The following is a 19,140-nucleotide window of genomic DNA, read 5'->3' on the forward strand; positions in this document are numbered from 1 at the left end:
GGAGGGGGAAGAAGGAGGAAGCAGCAGCGCCTCACACTCAGCTGTACATCTTCCTCGAAAACGTCACGCTGCTCTCAATAGAGTGGACTGTGACAAAGGGATGGATCGAGCAGATGCTGGCCCACAGCACGAGCCTCCGCATCCACAACCTGACGCAGGCGTGACACGGGAAGGATGCGAAAGGAATTCAGATTCATGCACATACTGTCATCAATCACCTCAGAATTCTATTGCTCACACTTTCAATGATGAAGGACAAGAAATAACTGAAATTCGAAGCCCAATTTTGACACATACATTTAACACTCGACAGAACGACTGTCCTGAGCGTTTAGACAGGACATGCTCCTCGTCAAGAAGTACGGACCTTGAGTTTTCACAAGAAGAGATTTCAAACCATGACAGCTTGCGCACAGAGCCTCCGGCTCGCCTTAGACGGAGGCGCAGAGCAGGTGCGGGGTCATCCAGGTCTCCGACGAACAGGACGAGAAGCAGAAATCAACCAATTTATGCCACAAACCTGTTTAGTGATATCACAGGAGATACGTGGGAAGATGATGCATGGCTACAAGAGAGCCTTCGATTGACGAATGGCCCTATCGGCGCCTGGCTGGACAATTTGATGATATTTTTCGTTTTGCTGCTATTTGCATTTATTTGCAAGTTTTTGATTTCGTTCCTTTTCTTTGTCTTCCTGTATTATCGTCTTGTTCAAGTCAACCGATCTTTGACAATGTCAGTGGATACAAAAAGTAGAATCTGGAGTGGATTGCAAGCTGTTCTCAACATTCTGTGTATTCTTGCCGTTCTCATAGTTGCGAGCCAGGAGAACGAGGTTGGAAAGCAATTTGGTCTGTCTAAGCTTACCATCTCAAGAAACGTACGCAAAGTGGAGCTCTCTAAATATCTATCATTTGAACCAATCAACCAAGACCTGAATTTTATAGAAATGATCAGCATGATTGCGATTTGTGATATCTTGTTATGTAACATTGGAATTTGTTTCAAGTCTTTATCACTACAAGCAGCGAGCTGTTTCTTGCACAAAAAGAGGCAGGGTATATCATCATGCTGGAAGATACGATAATTGCAATGTAGATTTAATCCTGTTGTTTGTTTTTGTCTAACCGCTTCACTCAGATATCGACAAATGTTGCCTGCCATTCCATGGCTCACTGCGATCAAGTCTTGGTCTCAATTTCCTGCCCTTTCTTTGTTTTTTGCCAGCGTGTATCTCTTCATCAAAGTCAAGGTTGCGCTTTATACTGCACGATTTGCACCTTTTAATGTTTGCTTTCAGGGTGGTATAATGACTGCCCAATTCGCCAACACAGCTTGCAATGCCTTGTTCCGCAACAAGCTTCCTTATGGCCAGCTCCTGAAAGATGATGAGGTACATGCGGCCGAGCATTTCTTCTCAAGGGTTTATGTCTGGTTGACGTCATCGAACCAGGCAAACAATTCACCTGGAGATGGTGAGTGTGCCATTTGTCAGAGTGATCTGCACGCGCCGGTCAAGCTTGTTTGCGGGCACATCTTCTGCGATGATTGCGTCATGCAGTGGCTTGAGGTGATGAGACTCCGGCATCAGCGCATGTTTGATTTCTCACTCCCTGTCTTCCTGCAGCGCTCTCTCATTGATGGTACCTGCCCGCTCTGCCGCCAGGTGGTTCAACCGGCCGCCTATGTACATATCTCGATGAAGTCCGGTGAAGTTGGACTCCTTCCCCATCTGTTCTAAAGCAGTGATATGTTTACAATTGTCTGATTACATTCTTCCAAATGGTAGTAAAACTGAAGTTCAACTCGGAGCTTGCCACTGGCGACTACCAGTGCTTGAGTGTCAGCCACGGTGAAAAAGCGGCCGGGCGCGGCCCGTGCAGAAGCGGACTCGGCTCGGCATCGCCCGGCGCCCGGCGGGCCCTGGCCGCGGCCGGGTAGTGACTAGGAGTCCGGCGGACCGTCGTGACTCAGACGCGGCCCGGCCCGGGCGGCTGTGACCGGCGGTGCGGGCCCGTTTGGAGTTTGCCGTGCTCGCCGGGACAATGGAGGGAGAAGACGTGGGGGAGCCGACGACATGGGCGGCACCAGAGAGCGACAGTGAGGGAGAGTATGGCATGGAGGCAGCGAGAAGGACACTAAGATCAGACGTCCTAGCGCAAGTGAGTCCTGCGCTGCTGTTCTTTATCACCAGTCGATGAAAGGAGGTCAGGACGAGCTTGAAGATCCGTTACTTGGGCCAGTCAAGAAGAACAGCGACATCAGCAGGTAGCCCGTTGCTTCCTCGTTCATACAGCCAAGCCCATTCCATTCATTCGAAGCCCACCAGGACGCTGGGACAGGCCCGTCGAGAAAATGAGAGCCTTGTAAATATCCGGAGGTGGTTTCCACAAACAGTTCCTGATGCCAAATGACTCGTGCCATGGCAGCGAGTCCTTTAATGCGATACACTATCTTTCTACAGTGCATGAGCATACAGATTTGAGCAGGATAGAGCAAGGTAAAGCGTCAGCATCGGACACATGGCAGCTCTGACAGGTAAACAGGGTTGAAGAGGCTGAAAGGAAGGCAAAAGGTACGCGGGGCAACATTCCCTCCCCGTCGGACCTCGTGAGTTCTGATATCATGATCGCATTCTGCTTGGAACCAGCTGGAGAAAGTCGGGCAGGACTCGAAGCAGCTCATCCATGCCAATTTCAGCAGATTCGTAGCAGCCCAGGTCGAGAGAAGGGTTGTTGTGCTTCAAACTCGCCATGACACACTCTCAGGATAAGATCTTAGAGCTACAGGAGATTCTTAAGTCTGAAAATGGCCCTGAGGAACTGCCTCTACCATCTTCGACGCGTGACTGAAGTCTTCTCGCAGGACCAACTCCTTGCCCTCAAGGAGCTGCTCTCCGAGCTGGATGAGCAGGCAGGGGTGGACTTGATCGCAACACGCTTCTGACAGATGCACAGGCAAAGAGTGTCTTCCAACCGATCTTAGAGTTGTCTCTTGCCATGGTGTGCGCGTATCATGACTCCCTTCATCTCTCCCAGTATGCAAGAAAGAAGCACCAGGATCAGGAACTCTCTGGCGATTATAGGTGACCTTCCTTCCTCTCCCTTTCTGAATCTTCTGATGCTGCTTGTAAAATGTCAGATCGTCATCAAATGCTCCTTTTGTTACCCAAGAAGATCAAAGTGGATGCAGCAGAGTCGAACTACGATGAGGTCGCCCTGCTTTTTTCGACTCCATTCGCCAACCTTTTTCCTGAAGGTTGTCTCCGCATATTCAAGAGCGAAAGTTCAACTTGCAGGCTTCACCAGTGGGCTCTTTCGACAATTGGCAGATGAAATAGAAGCGCAGATAGATATTGTCAAGAGAGCTCTCACTAAGAAACTGGGAGACTTGTATTGTACAGTCAACGAGCTTCCAAGAGTTATCATGCACTTGAGCAAGCTCGACACGATTTCTCGAACGAATGGCAAGAGGCTCGAAGACTTTTCAGAAATTCGCAGCAATGCAAAGTGACGTGCTGCTAATCCTGTGCTTTAGCGCTGACGACTTTCCTTCAGAAAGTGCATCCGAATGCAGACAGAAGCGATTCTATCCGTGATGTCAAAAGCTGTCTCAAGCTTTCTGGACCAGGTAAGACACTTGCAAAACATCATAGCCTACAGGTGCCTGACATCATGTTGTAGGGTTTTGAATTTGATAAATTGTCTTCCAACTTGAAAGTAATTCACGAGTTGTTTTCTTTCTCATCCCAGGATCACACGTCGCAGGATGAGGACTGGGAGTTTGGATTCAGTCTGTCAGACTCTGACGGTCGAAAGTGCTTTTTTTATCTTGCAGTCGTTGATCCTTCTCACTCAGCTCTGAATGAAACCAAACGAGCATCCGATGGTGACATCTCGGACAATCAGATTCGGCAAAGGATTCAGCACACGTTTGACGGCCTGGTCACTGCTCTTGTGTAGGGATATGACACAAAATTTAGACATGCACTGATGATTATCTTGCAGAAATACGCTCACGAGTACTCTCGAGATCAACACCAAACGGCTGATCAATCTCGATGACATGTGCTTGTCTTTGTTTCGCAATTACGACAAGTCCTCGACCCCTTCAAACGGTCTAGACCCCTTGTGACAGCAGCGACTGCTCACTGATCCCGTCAGATTCCTCTGGGCCGCCAGTGCAGCCAAGAAAGCTCGCAAGACAAGGAACCTTCGACACTCACGGGAAAGGGAAGAACACAAACATCCTGATGAGCTCCCTTCATGATATCGTCGAGTTCTACGACTCCTCCTTGAAGCCAATCTTCCAGCGGTCCTCCCTGCCTCCTGTCACCTTCTTCTGTTCTAAACAGGTTATCAGAGGCTGTCTGGTCAACGGAACAAGAATCTGGACCTCGCAGTTTGTGACCTTGCAATGCCTGGACACTGTCTGCGCATGTCGGAGCTCTATCTCGAAGGTGATTGTTGGCAAGGGGATGCAGCCAGGAAACTCTGACCCTCATGCAGGTTCAGAATTGTCCACAGGAGCTGCTGGTCAAGGTTGGAGCGGTCATTGAAGGGTTCAGCGGGTCGACAATGAGAGATGTACCGATCACACTCGTATGCTGCGGCCTGAGATGCTCGTGGTGATCTTGTAGATGTTCGCGCACCTGAAGATGCTGTTGCAAAACGAAGTCATCCAGCGTGAAAAATTCAGCCCAGACATCATGTTTGCAGTTCTGAACCCTCCTGCATCGGACCTCACTTGCCCGCAGAGACATCGAGACCGGGAACTCCTCCATCCCCATCATCTTCCGGTGAACTTGAACTTGACAGCAAGGATGAGGCTGACTTGTCAATTCAAACCAGAAAATCGATAGCCGATGCCCTCGAGCAGGTCAAGTCGCATCCGATCCGCCTTGCGGTGTGACGTCAGGCAGGTCCGAGGCATCGTGCTGGTCTCCGAGGGCCTCCGATCCTTGGCTGTCAAACTTTGCGTGCAGGTGCGGTGAGACCTCCGGTGCTTGCATGCGGGTAACGTCACCACCCAGTCCATCGAGCTCTTATTGGATGCTCTTCATCGAATCGCCTTCGGGGATTCATCAACAGAGGTGAGAGGGAAACAGCTTGCGCTCGTTCGGAATCACATCATGACGCAGGATGCTTTCCTCAAGTACTGGTCTTATCAGGACTTCAAGAAGATCGAGGGAAATGTGGAGGTGGCAGAGAAGAATCAGAATGGAACTCCGTCGAAACCTTCCTCGAGCTTGAACGGGGAGATGTTCAGTCACTTCCAGCTGTACGAAGTAGATTGGAATTCCGTGGAGTTTCGACAGAACAGCATGAGGGTGATAGCGCAATCTCTGACGAGAAGGAGAAGGAACACAAACTCTAAGGTGAAACGCAAAGTTCTGTCTGTCCCGAGTTGAAGTGTTGGGTATTTCAGCACATGAGTGACGACACCCTTGCGTCAAGAGCCACTCAATACAATCTAGTTCAGAACCTCCTTTCCGTCTTAGCAGATGTAGAATACGTCAGGAAGAACGTCAGAGACATTCTGCAGGTGAGCTCTTTGCAGGATCTTGTCGCAAATGACACGAAACAGGAATGTGGGGAGATTCTTTTCGAGGATGAAAAGGTTGCTTCTCTCTTGCTAGCTGAATGCGACAATCATGGCCACGTGAAGTTTCAGGACGATGAGATCGAGCATGAAGTCAGCGACGTGGAGAACTTGTGTGAAATGCTGCAAGAACTCCTCGGTGCTCAAATTTGAAAGCTCAAGGGTGCACGGGAGAGAGATCGCTGTGTGCACGATGGGAGGAGGGAGCCGAGGGAAGGGGGAAGAGGGGGAGCGGAGGGAGTGATGGGAGATGCTGACAGAGTCGCAGAGGAGAAGTACATCCGAGGGATGTCGGTCGCGCTCAAGGATGTGACTGCTGCAGGCATCAAGGATTGGGACACGACAAAAGCTAGTGACGTCGGGGAGAGCGAGGCAGGGAGCAACGCCGCCCTCGAGCCTGACAGTGAGGGACGAGGGGAGGAAAGGGATCTGAACTCAAACACCTCGACCAGGAGTGCGCGAGTACGCCGACGAGACCCTGGCGATCGTGTGCCGTGCCATGGATCACTTCCGGTGGTGGCAGAGGCCTTGGTGGCGGGCAAGTGACATTGCGGGGTGAAGGTGCCTCGGAAGTAGAATCCAGGAGAAGGTGCTGGTCTATGTCGTCGACGCCCTATGGGTCAACATGTTTGAAGTGATTCGGTAGCTCTTGCGTGCTCCAGGCTGCGGCCGGTCGCCTGAGGGATGAGAATCAGATCTGAGAGGGAAAGATTCGAAATCCAGCAAGGTGGAAAGAAGTCAGCAGCGGCCGCGCTTCAAGTATCTGCAAGTCTGTTTGCCGAATGCCCTGGATTTGATGCTTTCTGCGTGCAGTTGGACTCCGAGGTGCAGTTCCTGAAGCTAGCCCTGATGAAATATTCTGAACAAGACAGCCGGTGATCCATCTCCTCGTCCTGCTGGCCTGAGTCTCTCTCAGCGGGCGGGTTGAGAGGAGAGTCGCGCTGCTGTCCGAGTTCATGGAGGCCTGGCTCCGCTCCTGCGATGTCTCCATGGAGGAGGCCAAGGTCAAGCCGATCGAAACCGATGAAGTAACCTCAAAATTTCCTGCAGGTCATTCGCAAGGCGGCGATTCGTGAAGCCATGTTTCGATCGCGCATCCTTGTGTCTTGTTTCTCTTAGTGGCAGATGATGAGGGGAGGGGGAGAGCAGGATTCATTCAATGTAAGATGTTTGTGTACACCAACTCACTTGCCGGTGAGCGCGGCTTCAAGTGTGCTTGAACTCACTTGCTGGGGGTCTTGTGCTTGCCAGCCGGCTCCGAGCGCCGGCGGATAAATAATTGAACTCACTAGGAGTGATCGGACTGAACGGACTAGTAAGAATGACGGATTGCATGCCAGCCGTGCCAGAACCAAAAGAAGACCCTGACGTGTTGCAGAGGCGGCAGCAATATGTAACATAGGGACGAAGAGGAGGGACCTAAGGCTCCTCTCATGTCTGGATGCTTGGGGATCACATACTAGCATACTGCCACGGTCTATCTCTCATGTGCTCCTCCGACAACCCCTGTTTCGTGTGCATCAGACTCAGTCTTGAGCAAAACCTGTTACGCCAAGTTGCCTCCAGCACTGAGTCTGAGTCAGAGAGCTTGGCATCTGACGCCGTGACCCCCGGGCCCTACTCAGTTCACTCTAACTCAGTTGGCCCGGCGACTCAGTGAGCCTGACGGGGCCCGGCCCCGGGCCGCTGGCCGCAGTCCAATCTAACATTTTCGACCGTTACAGATGTGTAACCATCAACGGAAGGGCAAGATGGGCGGTGATCGAAACAGCTCGACCACCCCCACTACATAGGTTTGAATTGGCACGACCCAGACGTCTGCATGTACCCCTGAAGTAGAAGGATCTCTCAATTGCCTTTCGACTTAAAACTTCAGAGCTCGTACCCTGTCACGTTCCATCACCCTAATTTCGGTTTATTCACCACCCCCACCGGTTTTGAAGGAGCACCCGGACCTCCTGGCGATCGTTGCCGCTCATGCTGGTGTCTGCTCAACGTTTCGGAGCAGTGAGGAGGGACGACGACGAGGATGAGGAGGAGGACGAGAACGTCGGGCTCGATGAAAGTGGAGACGATGGACCGCATCTTCCTGGGAGGATGGGATATTCTGGAGTGCATGCAAGGGCAAGTGCTGGTCTGATGCAGGTGAAAGAGGAGGAGCAGCCGGAGATCGAAAGCAAAGTAGGGAAGTACGTCAGATCGGAAAGGGGAAGTATTGTACAGCAGGGAAGCGTGGAAGATGATTGGCAGGAATTTGATGATATCAGATGGAGTGAAAACCATGCAAAACTGCTCTATATGGTATCTAAGTACGCATATCCAGCAAAGACAGGCAATGAGAAGGAAACATGGATCCGAGAGATTCCTCTTCTTGTCATGATATATGAGGGAATCATAGCAGGTGTCCTCGACTTTGACTACGCTCCTGTCTCAGTGTTAGTATCTCAGAACGGAGTATCAAAGAGATGCTTCATGAATGTCACGCAGGAGGGTAAAAGTGCGATCGATGATTTGCGTGAGAGAAGGCTGATGAACGGCCTCAAGCTCTCATCTGAAGATTTTCAGCCCGTGTCTTGCTATCAAGTTTCGTTCCATGGCCTAGATTTTCTCGAACGAATCCCGCAGAAACTCAGATCCGATGTCGACGCATTCATTTATGCGCCGAAACCTTACCAGAACAAATTGTTGAATGTTATCATGAAACGAGAGATTCTCGATGAGGAAATCGAAGAAGTTCAAAACTTCTACCTAATTGCAGAAGGAGGATATGAAAGAATATCCGGAGTCACAGAAATCGAGGACGTATCGTATGTATCTAGCCCATATCTTCCGCTGATTGTGCGCACCGGGGAAAAGGCATTGAAAAACAATTCTCACCGTGCATCGGAGGCGGCGTCAGGGGAGAGCAACATCAAAGATGAGCTTTCAGAGGCGATTCACTTAGCAAACGTCAAGATCCTCGTCGGAGAGTGGATACCCTTCGGCCCCAATCAAATCGTCGCTCTGAATGAAAGGCTGGGGGCAATGGACAGATGTCAAGGGGGATTGTTCACCTCCAAAATAGACAAAGATCCCACCTCAACTCAGTTTCAAGTTCCTACTGGGCTGACGCAAGTCCGAATCTTAGATTATGATCTTACACATTGCATCAACTTTGAAGCCGAAATCAACTATCCTGAAGCAGAAGGAATAGTACAGATTGAGAATTTCGGGATGCACTTGAATGTAGATGGAACTATTATTTATGGTATGGGCATCGAAGCGATCATGGAGAGAAAGGCTGATGACATATCTTTAGACATGCTTAGCAGACTGCTGGTGGACGTGCAAAAAGATTCGTCAACTATCATCAATGATTTGCTCTCAGCTTACCAACGATCACTGCTATCCATGGTATTCTGCAATGATGAAATGAATCGTTGCAAATACAACCTGGTGCTCTGCGAGTCGATCGACCCCAAATTGCAGTGCGAGGAATACATAGATCGCGGTGACAACGAGAACGAGCTCAAGCAAGTGATTGGAGACATTCAAAGCGCTCACAACGTGGGGGCTGATGATATTTTGATTCTGGGTCGAGATGGGCTGATTCTTGCTGGACCCAACGGAAGGCGATATGAGAAGCTGATACTGCTGCACCTGTCGCTGCTTGTCAGGGAGATGTTTGTGAGAGTCTTCTTCATTCGCACCTACGTGCTGGATGACAGCCTGAAACGAATCAGAAAGATGATCCTAGAGCATGAGAAAGACCCCAACAACGTCCCCAAGCTGAGGATCCAGCTGAACGACACTTCTCGAGATATCATCTTGCTGGAAGAAATCATCTCCTACCTCCTTGAATCCTTGAATAGCATGGAGGTTCCTGCGATGCCAGAGGACGAGGCGAGCGCCACTCTGTACAAAGCTCTCAATCTTGCGAGTATGAAGAGAGATGTAACGCATCGAGTGGAGGACTTGAGAAAGTTGGTCCATGGTGCGCAAAACGAATTGCAGAACCTCTCGTCAATGACAGAAATGATCAACACGAAACAACTGGAAGAAATCTTCAGGAACGTCGAATCGAACACAAAGTATTTGGTTGATGGCTCTGGAACAAACGAAAGGGCGAGTGCAAGTCTTGAAGTCATGCAGATGATGCTGGCAGGAATATTTGCCTTCGACGTGATTGATCACATCTCGGGGGGGACTTTAGGTCTCTCGACTCCCTGGTGGGTTGAGCAATGGATCAATCAGCCTATCGTCGCAAGATTTCCTTTCCTCTGGTTCGCTCTCAACCTGCTCTGGATGGTTATCTTTGTGTATGGCGTGACCAGGTTCATGCGCTATCTTTCTGACCTTTCCAGCGGGTTTCTCACCCTACACGTTCGCATTAATGCAAAGATAAATGTGGAGAAGATGGAGATGTTCTTGTCGGACAAGCGCATCGACGTCACTGATACCATTGAAGAACCAGCAATGTCGATCAAGAAAGTTTCATGGCAGGAAAGCGACAGGATTCTTTGGGCTGGCGGATCACCCCCGAAGATTGAAGTAGCTTATGACGCTCAGAATGGATTCCTGCTGACGGTTCTCTTCAACCTCGACAAGAAGAAGTCATCTCTCGACGAGGACGGGCTAATGAGAATCTTCACTGCGGTATTGGCCGAGTACGGAGTGTTAGAAGATTATGAGCCTCCAAGAACAGCTCTGTACGATATGGAGGACCGGGATGACGACAAGGAGGATTAGAGGAGGAGGGAGTCCCGTCTCAATCAAGTAGCTTTAATTGTCTAGGATAATATTACAAGGTGAAAGTCTCCTCAAGTCTGTTACTGAAGGGCCTGGTTGAAGGGAGCGAGCGCGGATCTCTTCAAAGGTTTCTGAGCTTGAGATTTCCCTGAACTTTTAGACTCCTGGAGGTTTTCCTTATCAACTGGGAGGGACAACTGGCCCTCAAGCTCCTTGATCCTGTCCTGCAGGTCCTCTATTTTCTTGTCCCTCCTCTGAACCCTTCCTGTGTACTCTGCCTTCATCACAGTCATCTTGTGAAAGGCCTCGTTCCTCACTTTCTCGGCCACTCTGAGCTGCTGCTCGAAGGAGTCTCTTTCCTCACACGAGAGCCCTCCACCATTCTTGCTCAACTCTTCCTCTTTGTGCTCTAGCTCGAACTTCAGCTCTTGGATCAGCCTCTCCGCCTCTGCCAGCTTCTCCTCCAGTCCTCTTCTCAGGTTTCTCTCCCGATCCGAGTCTTCCTCAAGCTGCAGCAGTTTCTCGTACTGCTCGTTGATCTGCCTCTCCGCCTCCATCCGCATGTCTTCCTCCGCCTGCTGCTTCTGCCCTTCCAAACTCTCCAGCTCCTCTTCCAGCCTGCTGATCCTTCCCAGGGCCTCCTCCAGCTCCCCAAGTTTGGCATCGAGCTGACCTTGCAGGGTCAAGTTCTGCTGCTTGAGCTCCTGGCTGCTCACTCGTGCCTCCTGAAGCTCGTCCGACAACTTGCTCACTGTCGACATCACCTGCGCCCCCGAGCTGTCTTTCGCTTCCAACATGCGCTGCAGGGTCTCGCGCTCCTGGCAAACAACCGCGAGGTTTGCTTTCCCAGTGCTCACCTCCAACTCCAGCTTCTGGCCCCTCAGTTCCAGCTCGTTGACCTTCTCCTGCAGCCTCGGGATCTCCTTGACGCGCTCAGCCTCGCTCTCCATCCTTTCAACCTTCGCCCGGAGGCTGTCCAGCTGCTTCTCGAGGTTCAAGCATTCTTCTCTAGAGCGCTCCAGATCATTCTTCACCCTCGACATGCTGCTCAAATATTCTGCGGCCTCCTCGGATTTGCCACTGATCGAGGACTCCAGCTGCCACATCCTCTTCTCAGCTGCCGCGAGCTTCTCAGCAAGTTCATTCTTCTCCAACTTGAGGTCTCTGCAGGAGTCTGACAACTTGGTGGCCTCGTGCTCGGCTTTCTCGCACTTCTCGCTGATGTCTCTGATCCTCTCTCTCATCTGCTCCTCGGCCATGTCTCGATCAGCCACCAGCCTGTCCAGCTCCTTCTGAGTCGCGTTGGATCCTACCTTGAGCTGAGAAATCTCTTGGAAGAGGATCTTCGCCTCCTCCTGGTACCGCACTAGCTCAGCCTTGAGGAAGTTGGTCTCCTCGTTGCTCTTGGTAGTCGAAGCTTCAAGATTGCAAGAGAGCCGGATGATCTCAGCCTCTTTGCTCTTCACGCTCTCTGTCATCTCAGCGTTGGCATGCTTCAACCCGTGCAAGTCTTTCTTCAGAGCCTCCAACTCCTGCGCCCTCTCCATGTAGGTCATCAGGTCATCCGACACCCTGTGGTACTCCTCCTCCACTTGTCGCTTCTCCTCAAGGAGCGAACTCATCTCAGCTTGCAGCTTCTCCATCTTCTTCGCCATCTCCTCCGAGGCGGCAAGGATATCTTTGGTATCCGAGAACTCAGCGAACTGAATTCTCAGCTTGCTCTTTTCCTCCTCGGCAGCGGCAAGAGTAGCCTTCACCTCCTCCAGTTCCCCGAGCAGCTGGGCTCTGTTCGAGCTGCTGTCCTCCGCAAGGGCTTGATTCTCAGCTCGGAGCTGCTGGATCTCAAAGTTGGCATCAGTGAGGCTGCTCAATGTCTCGTTGTGCTCAGCTCGCATGGACTTGATCTGCTCCTGGAGGTCGGTCGACATCTCCTCGAATCTGCTCAGTCGCGTCAAGTCGGACTTCTGTGTCTCGACTCTCTTGCTCAAGGTATCGATCTGCTTCTCAGCTTCATCGAGATCGTTCTGCAGGATGTCGGAAGCCTTCTTGTTCTGCGACAGCAGCTCCTCTTTCGCTTTCACCTGCGCTCTTTCTCACAAACAACTCTCAAGGTTGGCAGCTCAAACCTGCTCTCGTAGTTTTTCTGCTTCATGCTGGAGAGATTCTAGCTCCTCTGACATCATCTTTTCTCGCAAGTCAACTCCTCCACCTTGCCTTCCAGCCTCTTCCGCTGACTGTCAATGTCTTCGCACAATTTTTCTAGTTCGCTCTGTTGATATTGCAGGTCCTGCAACTCGATCGACGTCTGGGCATGTGCGGCTACGAGACTTTCGTGCTGTTGCTTCAAGGAGTCTCGCTCGTCAGCAAGTGAGAGAACATCCTGCTGCAGGACTTGCAGCTCCTCCTCCTGTGACTATGCTCAATCTTTGTTTCTTCGCTGAGCTGCTTTCTCACCTTCTCACGCATCTCGGCTGTAACCTTCTCGAGCTCGCTAGATGCCCATGCAGCTTTCTTCTCTGCTAAGTTGAGCGCGTTGGTTGTCTCTTTCATCTTGAGATTGGCTGTTTTGAGCTTCTCGTTTTCTTTTTCGATCATCTCGAGTTTGCTTGAGTTGATTCGATTTTCCTGCAGTCGACTATCATGACAGCTGAGGGGATTGCCAAATCACCTTCTCAGCATTCCCTTTGTCTGCGAGGACCTGCGATTTCTCCGTGTGCAAGGATTTCACCTTGCAACTCCTTCAGTCATGTCTCTACAGCAGGATTCATCACCTTCTCTTCCGATGTGCTCAGCTTGTTCTTGATCTTCTCCAGCTCTTTCTCCAGCTCTTCCTTGCTCCTCTCGAGAGATGCACTCTTCTGCGCTTTGGATCTGTTCGCATGCTCAGCTGCCTCGGGTCATCGATGACTTTCTCACCTCAGCTCCTTCTTCGTCACCGAGACCTCCTCCTTGAGAGCTGCAATCTCCGACTTGAGCTGCTCGCACTGCCTCTCGCTCTTCTCCTTTGCTTTCTCAAGGTCTTGGCATCGCTGCTCCTTACCGCCCAGCTCCCTTCTCAGCGCTGCTGCGTCCGAAGAGCTGCCAGACGTGTACACACTCTCCCTGCAGACAGTCAGCTGGGAAATTTCGCAAGCAACGGCAGAACCTCCTGGAGCCAAATGAAGATTCCTGCTGGACCCCTGCTCGATGATAAACGGACATCCTCTTCCCTGAAGCACTCGACGCTTTTGAGCTGGTACATCTCGCCTGCTCTTGAAGCTCTTCGTTGGCATCTCGAAGTTCTTGCACTGTCAACTGCAGATCCTGTGCAAAATTTGAGGCTGGGAAAAACCACCCGACCATGTAGGGGGAATAGGAGGTAGTTGGGGAAAGGGAGGAATACCTGTCTTTCGTTCTTGACCGAGTCCAAGCTCTCTTCCAAATCAACGATTCTACAGAACAGGTCAAGATTTTGCATCGAGGAAGACGGATATGCTGACCTTGACATGAGTTCTTCTTGTTCGGCCTGCAGTCGCTTGATGCTTCCAGTAGCACTCTCCATGTCTTCCTCCCACTTGACCTTCTCTCTCTCCCTCTGAAACTCTGACTCTTGGCTGTAACATTGAAATTTGAGCATAATGCAATTGAACAATTTCAAATCAACCTCGCATCTTTCGCTTCCTGCAGCTGAAGCTGAATGCCGGCCATCTCCTCCATCTTCTTGTTCAGCTCCTCTTGCAAGCTATGGTAGTCGACTTCATTCTGAGCAATCATAGCATGGGATGCCTCAGCCTCAGCCTATCATTTGCATTAGAAAGCAAAGATTGCTTGATCGAGGAACATTGACCTTATAGCTCATGACACGGTCGACAGCAACATCATGGCCTTCCTTCAACTTCTCTGCAAGAGATGTACTTGTGCCCTCAAGACTGAGCAGCGAGCTGGTAAGCGACTGCAAGAACTGATCTAGTTCGCCAAGTTGTTTGTGCAATTTTCCACGCTCAGCCGCTTCAAGCTTTTGATGTTGAACAAGCTGATCGTGAAGGTCTTGAACCTTTAGCTTGTTTTCATCGAGCTGCTGCTGCAAACGATCGCATTCTGCCTTCCAGTAAGCACAATCTTGAACAAGGGTCTCCATTTTTCGCTCGAGGTCTTCCTTCTTCACGCCTTCAGATTGAATGGTGTCACGAAGCTCAATAAGCATCTGATCCTTCTTCTCAGCTTCTGACTTCAATTGCTCCACTTCTTCTCTGTAGACTTTGCATTGATTCTCAACCTCAGAAAGATCGGCCTGCAATTGTGACACGATGGAACCTCCTTGCTCTTTCTCCTCCAACTTCACCATAAGCTTCTCTGCCTCACCCTTCCACTTCTCAACTTCCTGGCTTAGGGTCTCGATGGCAGCTTCTCCTACTTGCTGCAGCTCATCCTGCCGCTGAGTCGCAATCTGCTGGATATGATTCTTCTCGTTCTTCACCTCCTCCAACTGGATGCGGAGACTGTCTACAAGTGAAGAGAGCTCCTGGAATCTGTGACCCTCTCCCTCTTCCGAAGGAGAGGGACTCAACATGCGATTAACACTAGTAGAGCTCTTGGCATCAAAGTCAAGGTCTGACTCGTCGTTGCACAATGACATGTCATCATCCTGGCGAGTTGAACCATTCTTAGCGACAGTTCCTTCCCATTCCGCACTTTCATCTTCTTCTTCGATGGCACCAGGTCTGATAGTCGATTTGTTGAACCCGAAGGAGTGCTCAGAGCTAGAAAATGAAGGGCACCAAGACTGCCTGTGGTTCGGCTTCGACTTCTTGCTTGTATCAGATGACATGCTGGCACCGCTGAGAATGACCAAGTCTTGCAACTTGGCGATCTTTTTTTCCTTCTCTTGCTGCGCTGCAATGAGCTCTTGCTTCTCTGACTCCAACGCAGCATTCTCATCCTGCAAGCTCTGGAGCTGATTGATCATCTGGCAGATCTCCATGTCTTTCTCCCCGCCAGCACTTGTGTACCTCAGCTTCTTTTTCAAGCTTTCGATCTCCTTCTTGTATCTTCGGAGCAGCGCCTGATCATCGAGGACCTCGTTCACAGTCACTGTGTTCTTGATGGTCTTGGCTCTGGTGGCAAACTTGAGGGTGCTCAGCGTCTCCTCGGTGTGGACTGCTGCTGGTGTGATGGTACAGATAATCGACGTGCGTGAATTTCCTCCAAGAGCTCTTTCAAGGATTCGGGTCAACTTGCTATCGCGGTATGGTACGTGAGACTGTTCGCCTTCTGACAATTTGGCGATAACATTTCCAAGAGTCAACAAGCTCTTGTTGATGTTTGCTCCCTCCTTGAGCCTCGCTCCAGTAGCCTGTGTCTGAGATTGACGCTCGGAGCCTGCCAGATCGACCATGTTCAATTCTCCAACCATAACAGCGCCTGAGGAATCAGATTTGTTCCTGCATTCGATCACCATACGGAAAATGGAATGTGATCTGCTCGATGCTTCGTTCATTTTGGTTTCGCCAACCTGTCTGTTCGCTGCTCCCTTGCTGATCAGCTCCATAGCTTGTTGTGCGTTTGCAATAACAGGCTCAGTGACATTGCCGACATAAACTCCTCCTTTCGGATTTGTGTGAAGTTTCAGATTTGAATTCTTAGGATTCAGCAAATCCGTGATGTTTTCATTGTAAATCTCAATGTATGAACACCGAACCAAAAATTCTTGGGAGTTGGCTCTCTGTAGCAAAAGTTGTAAGAGAGGAAAATAAGGAGAGGGTGACTTACATGCTTGATTTCATTGAAAATAAAAGATATGCCATGAGGCACGATTCCGGGTTGCGACTCAGATCCTTGCATGGTATGTGTCTTACCACTGCTTGTTTGACCATAAACAAAGATGGTTCCTGTTTCCCTGAATCAGAGCACGTCGTTGATCTTCAAACTTACCATTCTGGCCTTCGAGAGCTGAGAGTATGATTCCCCTCGCACACTTGTCATAAACATCCTCAGAGGTTGAGACATTGTCGAACACATTATCTGTTATTTTTTGCTGAGATCAGACACGAGGGTTTTAAGTTTTTGTGTCATACCGAAAGCAAATGAATATCCTTGGCCGTTTCGTGGATTGTGTTCTGTTGGAACGACACTTTTGCCGTCTACCACTCGCCACGCTTCTCTCTGAGAACACTCCTCTTCCCTCTTATTCAAGGGTCGGACACGTACGGAGACACAGATATTTTCAGCCATCCGATCTGTATACGTGCCTGATCAAACCAAATTAAGTGAGCCATTCTCTGAGATCTTGATTTATGTACAACTGCTTGCTGTCCTGTCCGTCGATCTCCTCTCTTCCCTCACTGTCTCTCTCTGTGACTCTGTCTCTGTGCTTGTGTCTCTGTCTATCTCTGTTCTCCTGTTTGTTTGCATAGTGTCCTCCCTCCCTCCCTCCCTCCCTCCCTCCCTCCCTCCCTCCCTCCTATCTCTTCCCCCTTGCTTGCCATGCCCAACTTTGAAACGATCCCACATTTCCCCGCCGATTCAAACTCTCTGTCCGTTGACCCCCTCTACTGTACTACCCCACCCTGTAAAAAGTCTGGAGTTTGCCTATCGAAGGACCCCTTCCCAGGGCCTATCGGCGGCGACATCGTCCACCCCACCGAGTCGACGGTTGAACACTCCGCCTCAGAACTATTGAGCCTTGAGCCGGGTCCGGCGGCGGGTGCCGCCGGGGGCCCGGGGCGCCGGATCGGTGACCGTCGGACGGTGGCATGATCACTACAGTACGGTACTGACTCAGTCTCGGTCAAGTTCGCGAGCCCCGGTCCGGCCTCGGAGCTGCTCAGTCATGATGCCGGACGGCACTCCGCGACCTGGGGCCGCCGGCATAGCCTGGCGGCGGAACAGTTCAACGGTTGAGTACTGCAGACATCAAGTCGACGCCTCAGGCTTGCGGCCTAGTTGTAACAAGCGTGACAATTTTTACTCGGTTGAAGACTGAGTTTAATGCGGCACACAGCATCATGATCCGACCAGACAGTCACGGTGACTGCTGAGAGGACCTTGGCAAGACGGCGCGGCCGCGTACGGTACTAGGCTACATGGCCGCCTTGAAGCGCGAAAGAGTTGTCTTGGTTTACGGGAGAAGTTTGTTAACTCGGAGGTATCATTGACTGGCCGCACTGCGCAGTGCGCCACTGCCGCGGCATCATCTGTAGTACGGCGGTAGGCGCGGCCCCCGGGGCCCGGCCCGCGGGCCCGCCCGAACGATCCGACGGATACCGAGTGACTCACAGAGTCACCGTACGTTGAGTCGCCAAGTGTGGCCGGCCGCCGGGCCGCGCTCCGAGGCTCTGAGTCTGCCCGGCCCGGGGCCGGGCCCGGGCAGCGGCGGGCGGCCGGGCGGGCGGCCCTCAGGCCGGAGTCCGACGGTCCAGATTGCCAAGTTGACTCGATCCGCCCAGTCATCTTCCTCAGCCTCCATGAAGCTCCTGCTACTCTGATACGGAGACTTGCAGCCTGTTGTCTTGTCTTGCTTGTCCCTACTTCATCCTCATCCTCATCCTCATCCTCATCCTCATCCTCATCCTCAGCATCCCGTCGCTCTCATTCTGTCCTCCTTCCCATGTGTTCTTCGCTGAATTAGAGCTTGTTCCTGTCTCTATCATCTTCTCATCTTTACTTGGGGACTACGTATGGAATGCGTCCCATCACTCTCTTGCCAACGAGAGCACTTTCAACCCTCGGAGCACATGCTGCCGTCATTATTCCTGCTAGAATGGCGTCTAAACGGTATCATGCTATCAATTTCTTTCATTTTTCGTGGGATTTTGTTCCCATCCATCAATTCGAAATGATGCTACCCTGCTAAGGTTTCCCGGCAAACCGCTTGCGTTGATAGGAGGGAAACCGCTTGTTCAGAGGACACTGGAGTACAGCAACACCTGTGGGGTTTTGAGCTTGTGATGAACACTGCAGGAGAGTGAAGAGGGCTAGACATGTTGATGAAGTGTTTGTTGCCACCGACGATCAGCGGATTGCAAATTTGATTGAAGGGATAGGTGCAAAATGTGTAACCAAGTGATGAAGTATGCAAGTTCACAGGCTGAATGATTCAACGCCAGGTATCATGACAAGCCATGAGTGTGAGTCGGGGACTGAGAGAGTCAGGGAAGCTTCGCAGCAGCTGAGGTAAGAACCCGATGCTTTCTCGATCTGATTGACAAGGTTTGTTGGAATTCAGCGCGGAGTTTGACATCATCGTGAATGTTCAGGGAGATGAACCTCTGATCGACCCCGTTTGAACTTCTTTTCTGCTCGTGTTGCTCCCTCACCGCTTTTTGCAGGCTCATGTAGACAAACTAATCACGCACATGAAGAAAAACCAAGCAGACCTAGGTCTTTCTTCCTTCGGTTGAACAGAGATTGATCAACGGCTTCAGTCTCCACGTTGGCTTGTCCCATACGCAGCATGAAAGATTTCAAGAGTCCAAATGTTGTAAGTTCTGTGACCGATGACGAAAAGGAGTTGAGTTTGACACACAAGGTGAAAGTGGTGTTCGGGTTGCAAAATCAAGCTCTGTACTTCAGCCGATCCCCCATCCCTTACTTGCCTTCAGATTTCAAAGGGCCCGACGAGGAAAAGAGTTGGTGTCGATATTCCCAGTGAAGTCTCGTCATGCTTGATCAGGTCAAGAAAATGCAAGCGATCAGCATCGCCCGTTCAAGCACCTAGGCATCTATGCATTCAGGTTTGCAAGTGCCACCCGATGGATGCTTCTTAATCCCTTGCTAGGAGGAACTTTCTCGAGCTTTCCTCGCAACTTTCTCCTTCAACATTGCAGGTCAGAA

At 50.9% G+C, this 19,140-nt stretch overlaps 4 protein-coding genes across 4 annotated transcripts; 3 read left to right on the plus strand and 1 right to left on the minus strand.

The window, feature by feature from the left end:
• Positions 1-1,068: 1,068 nt before the first annotated feature.
• GUITHDRAFT_132763 (hypothetical protein) lies at positions 1,069-6,720 on the plus strand (the record flags this gene model as incomplete). The annotated part of the gene is made up of 35 exons (XM_005840603.1): positions 1,069-1,094; positions 1,141-1,252; positions 1,301-1,393; positions 1,454-1,570; positions 1,628-1,709; positions 1,790-1,852; positions 2,059-2,162; positions 2,195-2,268; positions 2,430-2,500; positions 2,547-2,575; positions 2,651-2,719; positions 2,866-2,919; positions 2,958-3,085; positions 3,142-3,182; positions 3,299-3,509; positions 3,558-3,630; positions 3,684-3,719; positions 3,753-3,810; positions 3,838-3,958; positions 4,008-4,117; positions 4,164-4,459; positions 4,509-4,586; positions 4,640-4,798; positions 4,822-4,878; positions 4,922-4,984; positions 5,033-5,092; positions 5,141-5,377; positions 5,428-5,544; positions 5,587-5,740; positions 5,870-6,004; positions 6,054-6,114; positions 6,163-6,235; positions 6,415-6,476; positions 6,518-6,605; positions 6,652-6,720. 35 exons carry the CDS (start codon positions 1,069-1,071, stop codon positions 6,718-6,720), a joined length of 3,381 nt encoding a protein of 1,126 aa, XP_005840660.1.
• A 1,102-nt stretch (positions 6,721-7,822) lies between these two features.
• GUITHDRAFT_91880 (hypothetical protein) lies at positions 7,823-10,399 on the plus strand. The gene has a single exon (XM_005840604.1). The coding sequence runs from the start codon at positions 7,900-7,902 to the stop codon at positions 10,327-10,329; it is 2,430 nt and encodes an 809-aa protein (XP_005840661.1). The 5' UTR covers positions 7,823-7,899; the 3' UTR covers positions 10,330-10,399.
• Positions 10,400-15,343: 4,944 nt separating this feature from the next.
• GUITHDRAFT_64226 (hypothetical protein) lies at positions 15,344-16,539 on the minus strand (the record flags this gene model as incomplete). Its single annotated transcript, XM_005840605.1, has 4 exons — positions 15,344-16,026; positions 16,074-16,196; positions 16,240-16,329; positions 16,383-16,539. Coding segments are annotated over 4 exons (1,053 nt in total), but the record flags the coding sequence as incomplete, so codon positions are not given.
• Positions 16,540-17,761: 1,222 nt separating this feature from the next.
• GUITHDRAFT_91881 (hypothetical protein) lies at positions 17,762-19,104 on the plus strand (the record flags this gene model as incomplete). The annotated part of the gene is made up of 10 exons (XM_005840606.1): positions 17,762-18,081; positions 18,162-18,221; positions 18,268-18,359; positions 18,414-18,480; positions 18,533-18,587; positions 18,636-18,687; positions 18,732-18,787; positions 18,836-18,935; positions 18,980-19,040; positions 19,085-19,104. Coding segments are annotated over exons 1-10 (654 nt in total), but the record flags the coding sequence as incomplete, so codon positions are not given.
• Positions 19,105-19,140: the final 36 nt, after the last annotated feature.

This window comes from Guillardia theta (genome assembly GCF_000315625.1).
Source record: "Guillardia theta CCMP2712 unplaced genomic scaffold GUITHscaffold_5, whole genome shotgun sequence".
In the NCBI taxonomy this organism is placed as follows: domain Eukaryota; class Cryptophyceae; order Pyrenomonadales; family Geminigeraceae; genus Guillardia; species Guillardia theta.

Coding starts and splice junctions, on each gene's coding strand:
- GUITHDRAFT_91880 (XM_005840604.1), top strand. CDS start 7,900: ATGGTATCTAAGTACGCATATCCAGCAAAGACAGGCAATGAGAAGGAA.